General features: G+C 40.2%; 1 protein-coding gene across 4 annotated transcripts in view; it reads right to left on the bottom strand.

Moving 5' to 3' along the window:
• Nucleotides 1–18372, bottom strand: part of GARNL3 (GTPase activating Rap/RanGAP domain like 3) — a 206986-nt gene that overhangs the window by 135167 nt on the left and 53447 nt on the right. For all 4 annotated transcript variants that reach the window (XM_049895409.1, XM_049895412.1, XM_049895411.1 and 1 more), the window contains one exon: nt 12817–12886. In XM_049895409.1, coding sequence (XP_049751366.1) covers nt 12817–12886 — 70 coding nt within the window. The remainder of the gene's footprint in view (nt 1–12816; nt 12887–18372) is intronic.

Below are 18372 nucleotides of genomic sequence, written 5' to 3'. Positions count from 1 at the left end.
CCAGAAGCTAGGAAGGGACAAGGGAAGATTCTTCCCTAGAGCCTTCAGAGTGAGCATGGCCCTACCAACACCTTGATTTTGGACTGCAGAACTCTGAGACAATAAATTTCTGTTGTTTTAAGCCACGCTGTTTGTGGTAATTTGTTATGACAGCCATAGCGATGGAATGGATTATGTATGTATTAGTTTCCATTATGGAAACTAATACGATAACAGACCAAAATTTGTAAAGTTTTAGGAGAAAAAGGTGATGACTCAGAAGTTTAAAAGCCAGGTAAGTTGTTTTTGTGAGAAGGCACAATTCAGAGACATTCTTAGATATGTACAAATCGAGAAAAAATACCCTCACGTACTGCCTAAAAATTTACCTGAAACTCCAGGACAAGGATGTCAGTGACCATTGTTATTTACTGTCCTCCTGGAGGCCATAGCCAGTGCAAGTAGACATAAAGAAGAAATAAAAGATTTGGATAGGAGAGTATCCATGCCTTCAAAATGTTAGGTAAATATGTACAACAAAATAGTATAAACCCATTTGGTACATAAATTTAATTACTTAAGGGAGATACACTAAAATCCTAATAGTGATTATTTCTAGGTGGTAGGATTACAGATGAATTTAATTATCCTTCCTATGCTTTTTGGTATATTTTAAGTTTTCTATAATAAGCATGTATTCCTTTCATGATAAAAAAAAGTATACTGAAAAATTACCTAAGTATACACATGCACACACACACAGTGACTGGAAAATAATATAAAAAATTAAAGATGGGAAAAAAAGAACTTATCAGACAGCAGATATTGAGCAAAACTGATTTTCTAGCTAATATATGGACACCTGGCAGTGAGCTAAGTGCTGTTGGGGAATACAACAAAAAGACAGCGATGACCCCACCCACTGAGAAAGGTAAGAAATGCATACAAATAACTACAATGAAAAACATGGGAGGTACCATAGAGAAGTGCAAAGAATTGTAGGGTTCTCAAGAGTGAAACCCTGGTGGCGTAGTGGTTAGGAGCTATGGCTGCTAACCAAAAGGTCGGCAGTTCAAATCCAGCAGGCGCTCCTTAGAAGCTCTATGGGGCAGTTCTACTCTGTCCTATAGGGTCACTATGGGTTGGAATCAACTCAACAGCAACGGGTTTATGGGTTTTTAAAGAATGAAAGATAACTTTCCCACAGGGGAATCTGGCAAGGCTGCGTGGATGAATAGGGACTTGGCAGAGACATATTTCAAGAGGGCATTCCAGGAGAAAGGAAAGGTATATGAAAGTCCAGAGGCCTGGGTAACAGGGGCAAAGGCCTGTTTGGCTGGATCACAGGCTACATGAGCTAAGGCTCAAAAGATAGGCTGGAGCGAGACTGGGGAAAGGCTTGAATGCCAAGCTAAAGAGTATCTACTTTATTCTATAAACAAAAGAGGGATACTGGAGGGGTTTTTTGTTGCTGGCATTTGTTTGCTTGTTTGAAAACATAAAATGACTTTGCCAGAGCTGTACATTAGGGAAAGTTATGATTTACAGCATTAAAGAAATCAAAGCCCTCAAACTCAGGTTGATTACAGTAGAGGATATCAATGAGCTAGATGTAAGCTTACCAAGAACTTGTTGAGTGGAATTTTTGAGAAATCATGAAAAGCAAGAAAAAGTGCCAGAAGCTCAGAGAAAGAGGAACTGACACAAGTGTCAAACAAAAAAGGAGCACATAGATGCAAACACTGCCATTCTAGTCCCATCCCTCTCTCTCAAAAGACCCAATAAGAAATACTTAAGGAATTACAAGTCACTTTCATAATGAAAGCTTGTAAAAAATGTACACTGCTGAGCCTACTCTAGACACACCAAATCAAACTTGAATTTTAGACAAGCTTCTCAAATTATTTTTATGCACAATGAAGTCTGAAGGACACTAGAGCAGCGTATGACTATGGCAAGATCATGGAGCTCTTGAACAAATACAACCTACTATGAATAAAATGGGGAAACCAGCTCTACAACTTACTACAGGTAGTCTCTGGTTTATGATGTATTCATTACAATGAACTTGTACGACCATCTGTTGTTTTCTTTTTTTTGTACATTATTGTTTTATACACAATGTTAAAATATATCTGTAAGTTTATATGTAATGTTTCCAATCCCCTAAGACAACTAAAAATAGGATTTATAAAGATGCTGATAATAAAAGGCAATAATAATGAAAACTAAGAAAAAAAAAGATGAGGCATTCAACTTACACCAGAACCTACTTATGATGGAGTTATCGTAAAGAAGCCCCCCATTGTAAGTCGAGGACTACCTTTACTTGTGTGACCTTGGGCAAGTTAATTAACTTCTCCAAACCTCAGTGTCCTTAACTATAAAATGGGCTAATAAGGAAGTTGTGAGATTTGAATTAGTTTATATACACAAAGCGCTCAAAAGCGTGGCTGGCACGGATGTGCACGTCCATGTGAATAAAGAGCAATATGACCATGAAATTTATTTAGTACATAGAACCAACAGGGTTTGGTAACAGATTGGATATAGGGCATGGGATTTGTAAGAGGTATACAGAGTGAAGTCCTGGTTTCTGGAATTAGCAACTGAAAGGAGGGAGTGCCATTCACTGAGAGTAGGTTTGGAGTGGAGGAAGGGGGCGATGAAGAGTTCAGTTCTGGGCATGCTGAGGTTCAAGTGCCTATGGGCCATACCAGTAGAGATGTCCTGTGGGCAATTGTGATAGAGATCTGGATCAAATATATGGATCTGGGAGTCACCACTTTAGAGGCAGAAAATGAAGCCATGGGCATAGGAAAGATCGCAGAGAAAGAGTATAGAGTGAGAAGAGTACCTGAGACAGAACTCTGAGGAGCATCAACATTTAAGGGACAGGCAGAAGAAAAGCAACTCCTTAAAGACGCTGAGAAGGTGAAGAAGGAGGAAAAATTTGAGAGCGTGGAGACACAGACATCAAGGTTAAAGAACATTTCAACAGGGCCCAATGCTGCAGAGAGGTCACATGAGATAAAGATTGAGAAGCATCAACTGGGTTTAGTAGCAAGGAGGTCTTTGGTGACCTTGGCAAGAGCAGTTTGGTAGAGTACAAGAAGGGGAGGCATCAAAAGGAAAAAGTCAGAAGGAAAACTGTAGAACCATCAGAGGGATTAAAAAGAGAATTTAGAGGGTGGCTAAATGTACTCCCAAAGTAGTTAAAAGCCTTCATGTCTATTAAGGAAAGGCAGTTTGAGATTATATTTTAAAATATTGGAACATAGTGATAATCACAATAGACCAATTAAAGAGCTGAGGCCAAAAAGCATATAAACCTTTTTCATACATAAAGGAATCTAAAATAACTGCTTTAATTAAATGGGTAAGATAGTTCAATATAAATGTAAGAATATTAGTTGTGGCTCAATGGTAATAGTAGGAACACAAAATTGTGAGTGCTTTTTGGTAAATCAATCATGGCAGCTACACTGGATTTTTTTGTATGATTTTCCCTAAATTCACTTAGTGGGGGAAAAAAAAGGAAGTAAATTTTAGAACCCACAGTTGTTCCTGTCACTCTTCCAACAAAGAAGGGAAAAAGCTGCTCTAGGCCATGGAATGTATGTGCACCCTAAGAACGCAGGGGACTTGCCCTGAGACAGGAATAAGCTGAAAGACCAGGGTCTCAGTTTAGGGGCACTGAGAGAACTGCATGAAATCTCAATCTTGAATGTTCAGAGCCCATGTGTGAAAGGTTGGCAAAAAGATAAAATTCCTCTTCAACTTTTAGCAGCAACAAAAGAAGTGTGTGTTCATGATTCACTATCAAATACCACAATTTTAATGACAGACCTACAAAAATTCAAAAGTAAACATAGCTTCTTAAGAAGCAACTTTCAAAAAACTGAACATACTTTCTATTCATCAGAGTAGTATACAAAGGTATATAACATTATATATTTTGATCAAGTTTAAAATTTACTTTTGCTACAATTGACGATAGGTGCTTTTGTGACTGGTCTTGCCAATCTGAAAGTTGAGGTGGGCATGTGATAGGACATGGTATAGGGTACAAGTAAGAAGTGAGAGGCAAAGGCTATGATCAAACAGGCACCCAAAAGACTGTGTGTTTAGAGACACACATGAGAATTTTGCCTCCTGAGTGCAAAAGAAGCCACAATCAAGGTAGAAAACTGTTCTCTACTCGATTTCCTGTGCTGAAGAATCAACCAAATACAGCACTATTCACAACAGCCAAAAGGCGGAAACAACCTAAATGCTCATCAACAGAAGAATGAATAAACAAAATGTGGTACATACATACAATGGAACACTACTCATCCAGTAGAAGAAATGAAGTCCTGATACATGCTACAGTTTAGATGGAGCTTGAAGACATTATGCTGAGTGAAATAAGCCAATCACAAAAGGACAAATATTGTATAACCTCACTTATACAGGAAGACAAGAAAAGGCAAATGTGTAGAGACTAAGATTATTAGTGGTTACCAGGGGTGACAGAGAGGGGGGAAAGTGGGTTAACGGTGATGAAAAATCACATTGATTAGGGGTAGGGTTACACAACTGATTATCGTACTTGTTGTCAAGCTGTACACTTGTAAAAAGTTAAATTGGAAAAAGTTGTGTGATATATTTACAATGACAAAAAAAAAAAAAAAGAGCTGCTGAGGCTGTATATGTACAACTAAACACCTCATGGGATTTGGTTCCTTGGTTTGGAAGTTTAGGGTTATGGTTTCATGGAATATCCCAGTTAATTGGCCTAACAATGTATTTAGTGCTTCTGTTCTACCTCCTAGCTCATTAAGTAGTGCCTCGGGTCTTACAAGCTTACAAGTGGCCATCTAAAGCACAACAATTGGTCTGTATTCATTTGGAGCAACAGAGGAAGAAGGAGAGTCAGGAAAAGGAGGAGAATATGGAATGTGTGGCCAATTGCTTCCATGAACAATTGCTTCTTTTGTCAGGAGCCCAGAAGAACTAGATGGTCCCCAGCTACCATTACTGAATGTTTTGTTCAAATATTCCATAGAAGAATCCTGATCAAAAGGGAAAATACAGAAAAGAATTTCAAATTTTCATGGACTCTCTGGAGCCAAGGAGGGTAGATGAACCCCTGAAACTCTTGCCCTGAGAAAATCTTTAAACCTTAAACCAAAAATATCCCCTGAAGTCATCTTAAAACCAAGCAATACTTTGGTGAAGGGTAAGACAGTACACAATACTGGGGAAGCCAGCACAACATACACAAGGCAAGGTCATGGAAGCTCCATAGATACATCCAAGGGGCCGAATTACTGGGCTGAGGGCCGTGGGGACCATGGTGTCAGGCAACACCTAGCTCAATTGGCATAACAGAGCTTATAGAGAACATGTTCTACATTCTACTTTGGTGAGTAGTGTCTGGGATCTGAAAAGCCTGTGAGCGGCAACCTAAGATACTCTACTGGTCCCACCCTTTCAGGAGCAAGGGAGAATGAAGAAAACTAAAGATACAAGGGAAAGACTAATCCAAAGGACTAACGGACCACAACTACCATGGCATCCACCAGACTGAGTCCAGTACAACTAGATGATGCCCGGCTACTATCACTGACTGCTCTGACAGGGATCACAATGGAGGGTTCCGGACAGAGCTGGAAAAAAACTTTCCTCCCAGATCCTCTTAAAGGAGACACTGTGTGACAGACTGAGAAAAATCCTCAACAACATCCTATAAGAAACACATCTTGAAGGTCCATATGGCTGTTTTCCACTCTGTCCATCAATACAAGTTAAAGGCACAATGCCAAGGCACAAACCAAGAAAAGTAAGCCTAAGAAGGGCCAAGAAAGGCAGGCCAAGTGTTTGTAGCTGTCTATGGTTGGGCTTGATCCAGGAATTAAATCTAAACCATTTAAGGCATGGACATCTCTTTGGATAATTCTTCATAAACATTTTTCTTAAACCGAAGCCTTTGTTAAGATTTGGAGAGAAGAGAGTTTGAGATTATATGTTTGAGCGAAATCCTAGAGCAGAGCCACTATACGTTGTTGATTAAGGGCGGAGGTATTTGCTCTAACTATCAATATGGCTTTCTCAGGAAACAGTCTGTAAGAGGTAGGGCTATAAAAGCATATCACGAGATTAAGCATAGGGGCTCTTGGAGTTAGATGAACCTGGGTTTAAATATCAGCACTGCCAATTACTAGCTGTGGGACCTTTCTGAGCTCGTAAATTAAATGGAAATCCATTCAATCTCCACAAATGTCTTCTGAGCATCCAAAGTGTATGGCATAATCCAATAAAATCTACCTCATATGGTTCTCTGTGAGGATTAAATGGGTAAATGCATCCAAATGCAGTGACTGGTACATGCTAAGCACTTAGTAAATGTTGACTAAAAATAGCAAAATAATAATCATGATAAGAGATTTCTGGTTCCATTCTATTGCATAAATAATTATATTATTAAGGCCTCAAAGTTCTATATCACAGAAAATGGTTGCAATAATGTTATCCTGGAAAAGTTTCAAAGTCAGCATTACCAATAACCCACAGTTTTAAACCATGACAGCCTGTTGGTGAACACATCAAGATAAATATTATGCCTTGACCTATATGCTATATAAGACTTAGACACAAGCCAGTTAAATATTGGAAAACATCTGCCAAAATTATGATTTTACTTTTAGAATGCTGAAGGTTTGATGTTCTGAAGTTCCCGTGGAAGTATGCTCGTACCTTCACTAATCTCTCCATTTGGTAATACTACATAGCGTACAATTTCTCCCATAAAATGCCTACGAAAACAAAAAGCCTACTCAACCCTGAACAGAGAACGAAAGTGCACTGTGGTTGGGATGCTGGACAGGCAGCTAAATCACTCATTAGCCAGTGTCATCTTTCTGCGCAACAGTCCCACAGGCACAATCCAAATTGGTGCCTGAGCAAAAATACAAATTACGACATATCAGACTTCACAAGTGCTGCTCAAAAAACCAAAACCTCAAATGCTGAAATCTGCAGATGCCAAGCAAGTTCATCATAAAGTGTTCTTTTGATAGAAATTAGATAGCACAGCCAGATATCCTTTGAGTCCACCCCAAGTTTATAACAAGAAGCATTTATATATTTCTCTCCTATAAAGTAGGGGAGCATACATTCAGCTCATTCAAATGCAGGTTTGAGTAATTAACAAGCAAGTTTAAAAACGAGTGAAGAATATACTAAAAAATACTACTATATATAATCCTGACTTGAAATCACATGCAGATGGCGACTTCCCTAAAAGTATCAAGATGTGGGGTTGTCTGAGAATCAGTAGCTGGGCTGGGACACGAGAGAGGTCTACATTGTGCCCACACTGTTTATCATTTGTAGCACATCAGTTTCCTATCCACTGAGTCAAAGGCCAAGAAAAGATCAATAAAACTACAAATAATCTTTTGCTTTTCTTGACGCTTTTTGATATAAAGTGATGAAGAATGGCTGATGGTGTCATAGCTGTGCCTTGCTTAGACTGCTGCTAGGAGAGACCCTTACTTTCAATTTATCAGAGGAAAATGGTACGCATTTTAAATAGAACGCGCTGCAAGCTAATAAGCCTAACTATGTTTAAGTGATCCCTCTAAACATGGTTGTTTTTCCTCAAAAAGGCTTGTTTTTCCTTTCCTGTTTATTTTTATGATTTGGGTGATCTGGAATGAAAACCGGAACGAGAAAAACTGTGGGTCGAAGCCCCGGAACAGAAGATTCGCAAGAGGTGTAGAGAGTCCCTAAACAGCCTGATGCATAAGACTGGATTATTGGCAGAACTATGGAGAGTGACACACATTCAAAGCAGCGCAGTTGGTTAGTTTCTCATTAAACAGTACACAAACTGTTTCGTGACACTGGTTGCCAAGCCCAGACATGTCACCACTTTCCCCTTCTCAACCTTGGGCTCCCTGTTACCAGCTTTCCTGGCCCTCTTGCCTTCTCATCCTTACCCCTGGGCTGGTGTGCCCATTTAGTTCCTCTATTTTTGATGAGTTAGGCTACTCTCTAATTTCAACCAAATTGGGTCATTCATTATTTAATCATTATATATTAAGTAACTAATGCTAAGCTCTGTGCTTGGAGACACAGTGTTAAACAGCCATGGTCTCTATTTTTAAGCTTATAATCTTTATCCTTGTTTATGGTATTAAAAAAAAAAAGTGGCAGTGGTAAGAGTCCACCAACAGAGAAAGAATTTTTCACCACATGCTTTTAAATCATCTCCTCTATGAGGGAATGCTATAGACACATTTTGGGTTCCAGCCTAGCTCATGTTCTTCTTTGAAACTGACTTTTGTCTATGCCCTCTTCAGAGAAACTTCCCTATCCACAAACCCTGCTGAGGGGATGAGTCTAAGGAGCCATGTTTATACCACATGACCTCACCACCTTGAGCACAATTATTTGATTCAGAAATAGATACCTGAACCAAGAGGAAGCAACCATAGTATTTTTTCTATTCGGAATTTGAAATTCAAATACAAGAATAAACAGACTATGGTGGGCAATAGAGCTATAAAATCGGGAGACTTGGGGAAGGACAGAGGGAGGAAATTGATTGAGTAATTAAAAAAAAAAAATTTAATGAGAACTTAGTATTTGCCAGGTCCTGTGCCAGGGTCTAGAAATACAATACCTCTAGTAAGCAAGAGTGGTAAGTAAATAAACAAATAAAATAAATACAGATTGTGATAAGTACTATTAAGAAAATAATAGGATGCTGAGTTGGGAATAACAAGGGGAGGGGTCGACTTTAGATGGGATGGTTCTGGGAAGACCTGAGAAAATGCTATGTAAACTTAGACTGGCCACGAGAAGTGCTGGGTAAGCCCATTCCAGGGAGAGGAAACAGTAAGTGCAAATGCCCTAGGACAGGGAAGACCTCAATGTATCCTGGAAACCAAAGCACAGCAAGTGAGTGGCATGAGAGGGGGTGGAGGAATAAGGCAGAGCAGGAATTACACAGGTTCTTGTAGGGCTTGGAAAAGGGTCTGGACTTGTACAATGGGCAACCGCTGAAACGTTTTTAGAAAAGACACTGTGTTGTCAACATTTTAAAATCACTCTGGATGCTGGGGAGAATGGACTGGAAAAGGACAACTGTAGAAACAAGGGAAACTGGTCTGTGAGAGAAGAATGGTACAGACATGCAGAGAAAAGTCAGGATGAGAAATCATGGACTAGAGAGAAAATAGCTGCTTTATGACTTCCGGTCACATGAGAGCCAGCTGTGCTTCCTGCACTTCATTTCTGTGACATTCACCCATATCCTTTCAGGCAACTATACTCAAGCCGGACTGAGTGGATCGCTGTTCCTTGCAACCAAACAATTCCTGATTAAGGCAAGGAACACAGCTGGGATCCAGTTAAGAAGTGGCCTGGGGACTAAAAGTCTGAGGCAGTTGATTTCTAAAGTTAGATTATAAAATATAGCTCCCACCAAAACCAAACTTACTGCCATCCAGTCGATTCCGACTCATAGCGACCCTATAGGACAGAGTAGGACTGCCCCATAGAGTTTCCAGGGAGCACCAGGTGGATTCAAACTGCCAACCTTCTGGCTAGCAGCCATCGTACTTAACCACTCACTACGCCACCAGGGTCTCCAAGATTATAGCTCCAGGAGAATAGAAAACCTGTCCTCCCTTCCCCGCCCCACCCCGCCCAGCGCCTACTGATATGTGGTATGCTTTCAGGAAATATGTACTGAATGAGGGCTAAAAAGCTTTTCCATTAGTAAGTAGAGATCTGGGTGTTCATGCCTCACCATATTAATACCCAATTTAAACCTAGAGAACTAAGCCCCTAAATTTGCCCTTATTACTCATTTGAATGGCCAAGCTTAGTTCTTCACAAGGATTTACTATACCTACTTTGTTCAAGGTCAGGAGATTTTATGATAAAATTTCAGTTTTATAGAATGTGGGGTATCCTTTTCCTAAGTTTGTGTCCAAGATATATTGGGTTTCCAACAATTTTTGCCAAGCCAGGTGTAAGAAAAGTTAAACCTACTTTCTCACAAACACAGAACACATAAAAAATATTTTTAATTTACTAATAATCTGCTGTTCAGAGGTGAGAGGAACGTCTTTTCCCTTAAAATACTGAAGTTAGAATTTCAAAAGACCTCTAGATATCAAAAATGGAGCTTTGCTCCATCTTGTATTCTCACCAGCCCAACCACCAGTGCGTATGGCATTTACAATATGGGAAAACCAGAAACAACCTAATTTTACAAAAGAAGGAAAACTGTTACACAAATAATGGATTATCACCATGAAGCCATTAAAATGGTAACTTTGAAGGTTATATAGAAAGAAGATATTTACAAAATATAGTTAAATGAAAAAGGAATGCAAAATTAAATATATAATTAGATTACAACCATGTAAAAATTAGGTTTGAGGCTATAAAGATTGGAAGGTATCAGAAGGGAATGAAAATCGTTGCTGCATTAAGGTGGTGAAACTATACAAGGGATTCTGAAATATATTTTTAATTTATCAGATTAAAACATTATTATAATATCTTTTAAAAATCAGTTATAAATACACATAAACATGCACACGATGCATTATAGCTCCAGAGGAAAAACTCGAACAAATGGATTAAAGAATTTCCATTCCTCAACTGAATGAAATGAACAATTCACTGAGTCAAACAAATGGGTCAAGGAGCTGCCCCATCAGGCTGAGGAAAATTGACGACAAGTGTGGGATTCTCTAAGGCAGGGGTTCTTCAATTTTGGTCCTGGGAACTTGTTAGAAATGCGAATTCAGAAACCCCACCCCAGACCTTCTGAATCAGAAACTCTGGTGGTGGGGCCCAGCAATCCGTGTTTTAATAGGCTCTCCAGGTGATTCTGATGCCTGCTCAAGTTTTGAGAACCACTGCTCTCAAGTTCCTTCCCATTTTGGTATTTGGTGATTTCCACAAGAATCCATCTTTCATATATACATTATCTCCCCCAAACACCACTCTCATCACCTCTGTTTACGAGAGTTCCATATTACTTATTAGTCAAGTTCAGCCCTCACCTAACAGTCAAGGTTTCACATTTGCTACTGAATTTCACCTTCAGTACTTCAGCTAGTTAGCATGGAGTGTGCATAGGTGCTTTATGTGCATCATCTCATTTAATCCTCATAGCAACTCTAAGGTAGATTAATATCCCCATTTTATAGATGAGAAAACTGAGGCCAAAAGAAGCCCAAGTCATACAACTAAGTAAATGAAACGAGAATTACTTCAGAGCACAAGCTGAATTAAGCACCACTGAATTTCAGAGAAATTAAGTAGCTTGACCTGGTCACAGAGCTAATAAGTGGAGGAGCTGGTATCTGAACACAGATCTCTCTGATTCTAAAACCTGAATGCTTCATGGCCACTAAGCTCCACTGCCTCACACTCTGTGCTAGGCAGGACCATTTCCTCACTGCTCTCGGAATACATCACTGCCAAGAATCATGCTTTTTGCCTATATCTGCTGTCTATCCTTATCACCACCAACTCATATCCTGCAACTCTCCAGAGGGCTTCCATGCCACTTCTCGACATCCCTGGCTAGACTGGGTTACTCCCTCCCTCTTCTCAACCTCTCTGTGCTCTATCAGTGCATCAGTTTATCTCTCACCAATTCCCACTCTGAATTTTAGTCATGCATGTGCTCCTTCAGGAGAGGCGGTGGTCAGAGTCAGCCTGGTGTCACCAGTGACCGACGTGTAACAGGCATTGATTAAGTCAACGTCTATTATGTGAGTAACTTCATTCTTTAGATATTTTATGTATCTTATCTGCCTAGCTGGAGGGCAGGAAGCTCCTTACAAGAAGGACCGTATCTTACTTATTTTATATTTTCAAGAATACTCATCCCCAGGACAGCTACACAGTCAGGTAATATATACTCGAATTAAAGTAGAATGCTATTGGTACACAACTCGGGTATAAATTTTTTTACTACCTATGCCCCACAAGAATGTAGCTTATATTAATGGGGAATGATTGGGTACTATACAAATGGATGAAAGCCATTCATTTTTTGTGAAATTATAAAAATAGTGTATTTAATGCCAATAGTATAAAATAATCAACAGAATTTTATCAGCATATTTTCCTGCACATTTGTTCAAACTTCCATGCAACTGGAAAAAAATCACAATTCTGTCTCTTAAAAAACTGAGGCTATTATGTGCCTTCATTATACCTCTTTTAAAATGAAAACATACTATTTTTAAAAACCATAACTCAAAACCTCAGTGCCTCTCATTAAGGAAAATATGGATATTTTCTTTCCAGAAATCTATTATCTGTTACAGTTATTTATCTAATCCAACCAATATACTTTTCAACAAGAAAAAAAATCTTATAAATATTCTAACTCGTAGCACACACCCAGAAAGCAAAGGGCACAGAAAACCAGAATATGTATTTCAATAACATTCAAACCTTGAAAACCAGGTTTATAAACTTGTAGGAATAATATCGTGTAAAAACCAAATGCTACTTTTCTTAACTCATAAATTATTTTCTTTAATTACATACACCATTAACTAAGAAAAATACCAAGCCTCAGTGTATTTTTAACAAACTGGAAGACACAGATTAAAAGTACGTAACAATAAAAACAGATAAAGATGATCAAATTATGCTGGCCTTTTAATAGCCATTTATTCCAATCCAATCCTTATGCAGTACCCACATGGTCTAACAGTAAATATACAACAAACAATCTAATGAGTTTGGTGATCCTCTCTAAATCTAAATCAATGTACTACCACTGAACAGACAGTATAAACTTACCAGCTCCACAGATCCATAATGTTTCCTACTGAAATCCCCACGTCTACAGCCTAGGTCTTCCGAGACAGAGCTGGAACAAAAATGCTTCATCAGTATTATACATAGCGATCTGACCATAAACCTTCTGCAAAAACCGACTACCATTTGCAAAAAGGGCTGCTATGGAACAGGCTTGCAGTGCCCCAGCTCCTCACTGCAGGGGAGCCTCCTTGCAACAGACACAGTCCTCAGCAGCCATTGCAGAGTCTGGCTTTCATGGAGCCTTCAGTAAAAAGAGAAACGCCCGAGTCATCCCTGGAACTATATGATTAAATTAAATATTTAGTCATTTGGAATCAATTGAAATTTCCAAGGCTACTGGTGGCTTATGATTTCATTTCTGTATGACCAAAGGGGACAGAAAGCCTGCAGTAAACTTGAGGCAAGGGATAAAGCTGCTGAACCAGATCTTGCAATTATCTTTCATTTAGAAGAGGCTCTTTGTCCCAAACATCCAATGTTAAAATAACCAACACTATTTAAAGCTATGTTACTATTTAATGCTATGTTTTAAATAGAATAAAAAAATTTTTAAATCCTGGTAGGCCCTACCTCCCCCATTTTTATGTAAGATTTTTATGTGACAATATGAAAAAAGACCAGGACTAACAGAAAATTGAAAATCTAACTTCCAAGTATATTTAGTTTTTTATATAGCAGCAGCTAATATTTCCCACCACTTCCCCTTCCCCCATCGCCCCCCAAAAAAAAGGCTAAGAAAAATCACATGCATTGTTGAAGAGCAATTAAAACAGTGGCACAATTGTTACTGCATTTACATCTTGAATGTACAGTTACACAATCAAAAGGTACAGTGAATAGTTAGTATATTTAGGACCCCAAACAGTTCTCATGAAACCACCAGAGATACGCAAATACGAACAGTTTTAATAAGTTTTGTTCTAACATAAGTCATGCAAATAACTCTAATAAAACACAGGAAATAAACTTACACAGAAATTACATGTTTACTATATCCAAAATATTTGAGATCTAACATGCAAAGAAAGGTGCATTTAGTACCTTTTCATCCTTCCTTAAAAGGTAAGCTACATTTTCTAAATTACAGCCCTCTCGGCACATTCAGAAAGAGACTGACTCTGATGCTCAGCATCCACAGAGCTGACTCTGTGCCAGGACACTGTTTGATAGGCTCCAAGAAAGACAGCATGAGAGAAATGAGATTAGAGAGTCTAATGGTATTCAGCTTCCACCATTTCACAGAGTTGGTTGAATTAATCTTATGTGAGAAATTTAACCTTTTGTAGTCCTCACTCCCTTAGCTGAAAATGTGCAAAAATCAATGAATGCAGTTTGGAAGGGTGTCCAGATACTACCCAGGCTACCTTCCTGCTTCTAGTGACATGGTTGTCTACAAAAAAATCTCTGAAAGAGATTTAAAAACTCCCCTTCGTGGTCTATTCTGGCTTGTGTTAAATATGTCCCCTCTGCCTGTTTTCTTAGCCCACCTTGAAAACCCTCCTGGAGAATATTGCCATTCTATGTATCAGTTTCATGATCCTTCCCTGGTGAACCTGAGTTACCGAGAGACAGGAAACTCCCCTGAGAGGAGCATCCATGCATTTGAACAGAGCTCTGGGTTTTTTTTCTGGGACAGGACAGATACTCAATGGCTGCTGACTGGATGCACTGCACCACTTTCCCCCTTGTGTCTGCCCAGATCTCAATTCACCTCTTCAGTTTTAGTCGGGCCCACTACACAATCGTCAAACAGCAGCAAAAGCAACTCCTAACACGAATGGGCAATGATAAGAAAAGAGCAAGGATGCTGAGCTCTGGGCTTCCCTCGCTGCCCACACTACCACTGAGGGGGTTCTAAGACACAGTGCCATATAGTAGGTGTATCTTGCTGTCTACCCTCCCGCAGCTCCCTAACTCTGCTAACAGCCAGAAACAAACACAAAAAAGATGACAACCTGAACTCCTGGAGCAGCCACCTCCCTTAGAAGTCTCACTGAAGGAAGACAATGTCCTGTGAAAACAACCAAGGGAGATATAAAGAGAATATCTGCTATCTGTTGCCCTTTTCCCTGTCTAATTACATTTCCATCTAATACACTGCAGACAGAGCGCTTGCTAATGGTGGGAGCCAGGCTATTCTATATAGGGTACATTTCTCAGGTTGCAGGAGGCACTCAAACCAGTCATAAAAATCCTCTCCCCACTCCCTTCCTCCCTCCCCAGGCTCTCTGGCCCCTAAGCTCCCAGCACAAGGGTTGTAATTGGAGGCGATCACCAAGAGCTCCAAGAGAAGTTTGTTTTCTTCTGGGTCCCCAATGTCTGCCCACTGCCTGGCACAGAGAAGACATGTAATAGATGTTGGTTGCACTGATGAAGGTATTTGCAGATCTTTTGAATCTTACTAGCTAATGCATGGTAGCACCCCTGTGAACAGCAAGGCACACTGTCTTCCCTGATGAACCACTTGGACTTTAGACCATCAATCCACACAGTCTTGGCCCATGAGGCAGAGACTGCTATGTGCTCACCAAAACCTGTTCTCTTTTCCTCCTGTGCTCACAGCTCGACTACATTTCCTAGCTCTTCTTGCAGTAAGAGTGGCCACATGACTGAACTCTGGCCAAAAGAATACAAGCAGAAGTGACAGGCACCACTTCTAAGCACATCCTATGCGAGGCACTTGCTCTCCTTCCCTGTAGCCACCTGCATGGAGAGGATTATAAGAACCTGCAGACGGGCAGAGCTTCAAGACAGAAAAAACCTGGGTCTCTGAACAACCAAGTGGAAGGTCACATCACTAAGAACATCTGCATTAGAATACGATGTGAGAAAGAAACATTTAGTTGTGCTGATCACATAGAATTTAGGTTTACCTGTTAAAGGAGCTGTGTTATCTGAACTAACAAAGAAGTCAGTACCTTGAAGAGGGGTGCTGCCATAGCAACAACCTAAATATGTGGCACCAGCTTGGTAGGCAGGCAGCAGCCAGTGCAGAAGCTGATTTCAGAGGCTGCAAAGATGGAGACCTATGCTATGCAGTAGCAAAATATTTGGTAAATGAATATATTATACCTGCAGTAATTTGGAAGGTGGTCCATGTGCCTTCTGAGTCGGTAGCTCTAGGGGTAGTGTCTGGAAAGAATCAAAGTGATGACATATGCTGGTTCCTATTGCCTGATCTTGGCAGGGTTTTGTTATTTACAGTGCAGAGACTAATCCAGGCAAGAACTGGATACCCAGGCAAGCAAGCCAAGATAGAAGGGAATAGAGAGGGTCCAGAGAACAAAGGTCCATAAAACAAAAAAACCAAACCTGTTGCCATCAAGTCAATTCTGACTCATAGCGGCCCTATAGGACACAGTAGAATTGCCCTGTGGGGTTTCCAAGAAGCAACTGGTGGATTCAAACTGCTGACCTTTTGGGTAACAGCCAATGTCTTAACCACTGTGCAACCAGGGCTCCTGCTGGAATACAGAAATGTCCAATTGTTATGGATTGTTTATGGCTGCTTTTGCAATATAATAGCAGAGTTAAGTAGTTGTAACAGAGACCCTCATGGCAGGCAAAGCCCAAACTATTTACTATCTGGCCCCTAATGAAAAGTTTGCCAATCTCTGTTAAGTATCCCCTCAAATCGCTATTGCTAGTTTCAAGACTACCAATAAACTATGATTAGTATGCCAATGAAAATACTCTATAGCAGTGTTTCTCAGACTTTAGAATCCATCAGAATCCCTTGAAGAGCGTTCTAAAAATGCAGATTCCCTGGCCCTATTCCCAGAGATTGTGATTCAGTATGTCTGCCATTTTAACAAGCAGCTGGGGGAATTCCAACGCAGGTGGCCCACAGAAAATGCTTTGAAAAATACTGCTCTTCCAGATGACTTTGGAATCCCCGGGAAACCTGTTAGCTGCTCTGTAGCACTTTTAAAAGGAGAACCAACGCCTTGATCAAGTCTTCTATGAATGGGAGGAGGTGCGATGTAGTCCTTGAGAGCATGTGGGTCAGTCTCAGACACAGGTTCTCTACCTCTCTAGGCACTGGTTCCCTCAGCTATAAAATGTGGTTGATCATATCACCTACTTCACAGGGTTATAAAGAATAAACAAGAAAAAGTGAATAAATTTCTAAACACGATGTCCATTACACGATAAATATGCAATAATTGTTAGCTATTATTTATTGTTGCTCTTATTGTTAATACGAATTCCTCTCAGATTGTTAACAAACTGGGAAGTGGAGTTCAACATAAATTACTAAGTTTTGAAAGAGTCTTAAGTAATTAAGTAAAATGCCTTTTTGTTTCTGCAGTAGAAAGGGAGACCTAGGAGCCCTGGTGGCGCAGTGGTTAAGCGTTTGGCTGCTAAACTAAAAGGCCAGCAGTTCAAATCCACTAGCTGCTCCTTGGAAACCCTATGGGGCAGTTCTACTCTGTCCCATAGGGTTGCTATGAGTCAGAATCGACTCGATGGTAACCGGTTAAAGCCAAGCAGGGCTAGGGCAGGGTTAAGGGTTCAGCACTATGTCTCCTCCTTAAAAGTAATGGCCTAGCAATGCAACCTAGAAAATACTTGGGACCCACTACTGCCATGACAGGGGAAGAGGCATTTGAAAACTGGCTAGAGCATTCCACTAGAACAAGTAGCAGGTGCCAAAAAAGAACCAGAAAGCTTCAAGTTCCCCGCATGCAATGTGGCCCAGGCTCTAAATATAAACCCTTCTGTTTTAGGAAATTAATGTGTAAGGATGCTGGATCATGCGCTTTGCAAGCATGAGGGGAGCTGAGGACCTCCATGTTAAATCTCTAAATATGGCCTGGGATGAGAACAATGGTTTCCAGCGCTATACAAAGGCTAGACAAACTGCCGCTATATAAGTAAAGTTCCCTGAAAGGCAGGACAAGTCCCTCCAAGGAATCAAGAGTTATTGAAAACAAATAAAGGAAAAAAGGGAATCAGGTACTCTCCAAGGGGAAGGCAAACTCAGTCATAGATGTCCTTACTCAACTGCCCCAGAGATTAGTAAGTGACCCTCACTACTGACCAGACCCCACTAACCTAGACCTCAATTATGGCTTACCATGCGGCCACCCACACATCTCTCTAGCCATGGTAAAAAAGCATGGTAGAAGGATTAAAATCAACAGAGAGAACGGGGACTCGTCTTGGATAAGCAGAGAGAACTGTGAAAAGCAAAAGGCAGTTTTTCAGAAGCCTGCCAATGAGACAGTTCAGTGTCAAGAGCTCCAGGACAATACCTCAGCCCCCCCACCCTCCCAAGCAGAGACAGATGGAAGAGATCCTCCTATTGAGGGACAGAGAAGCTAAAATATGTGCTAGACTACAGATTTAGGCTTGGAGCGAGTCCAGGGCCTCCTAACGAGTACTAGAATAGCTTATTACCCATAAGGACCAGTTGCCTCCCCTTCCAAAGATGAGTCAAGTGATACAGAAAAGCAGAGGTGCAATTATACAATGAAACTTTTATGTCTAATGATGACATGGAAGAATTCTGTTCTCTTTTGAAGGCATTTA

Source organism: Elephas maximus, chromosome 9 (genome assembly GCF_024166365.1).
Source record: "Elephas maximus indicus isolate mEleMax1 chromosome 9, mEleMax1 primary haplotype, whole genome shotgun sequence".
Lineage (NCBI taxonomy): Eukaryota > Metazoa > Chordata > Mammalia > Proboscidea > Elephantidae > Elephas > Elephas maximus.
This window is presented reverse-complemented; position numbering and strand designations above follow the sequence as displayed.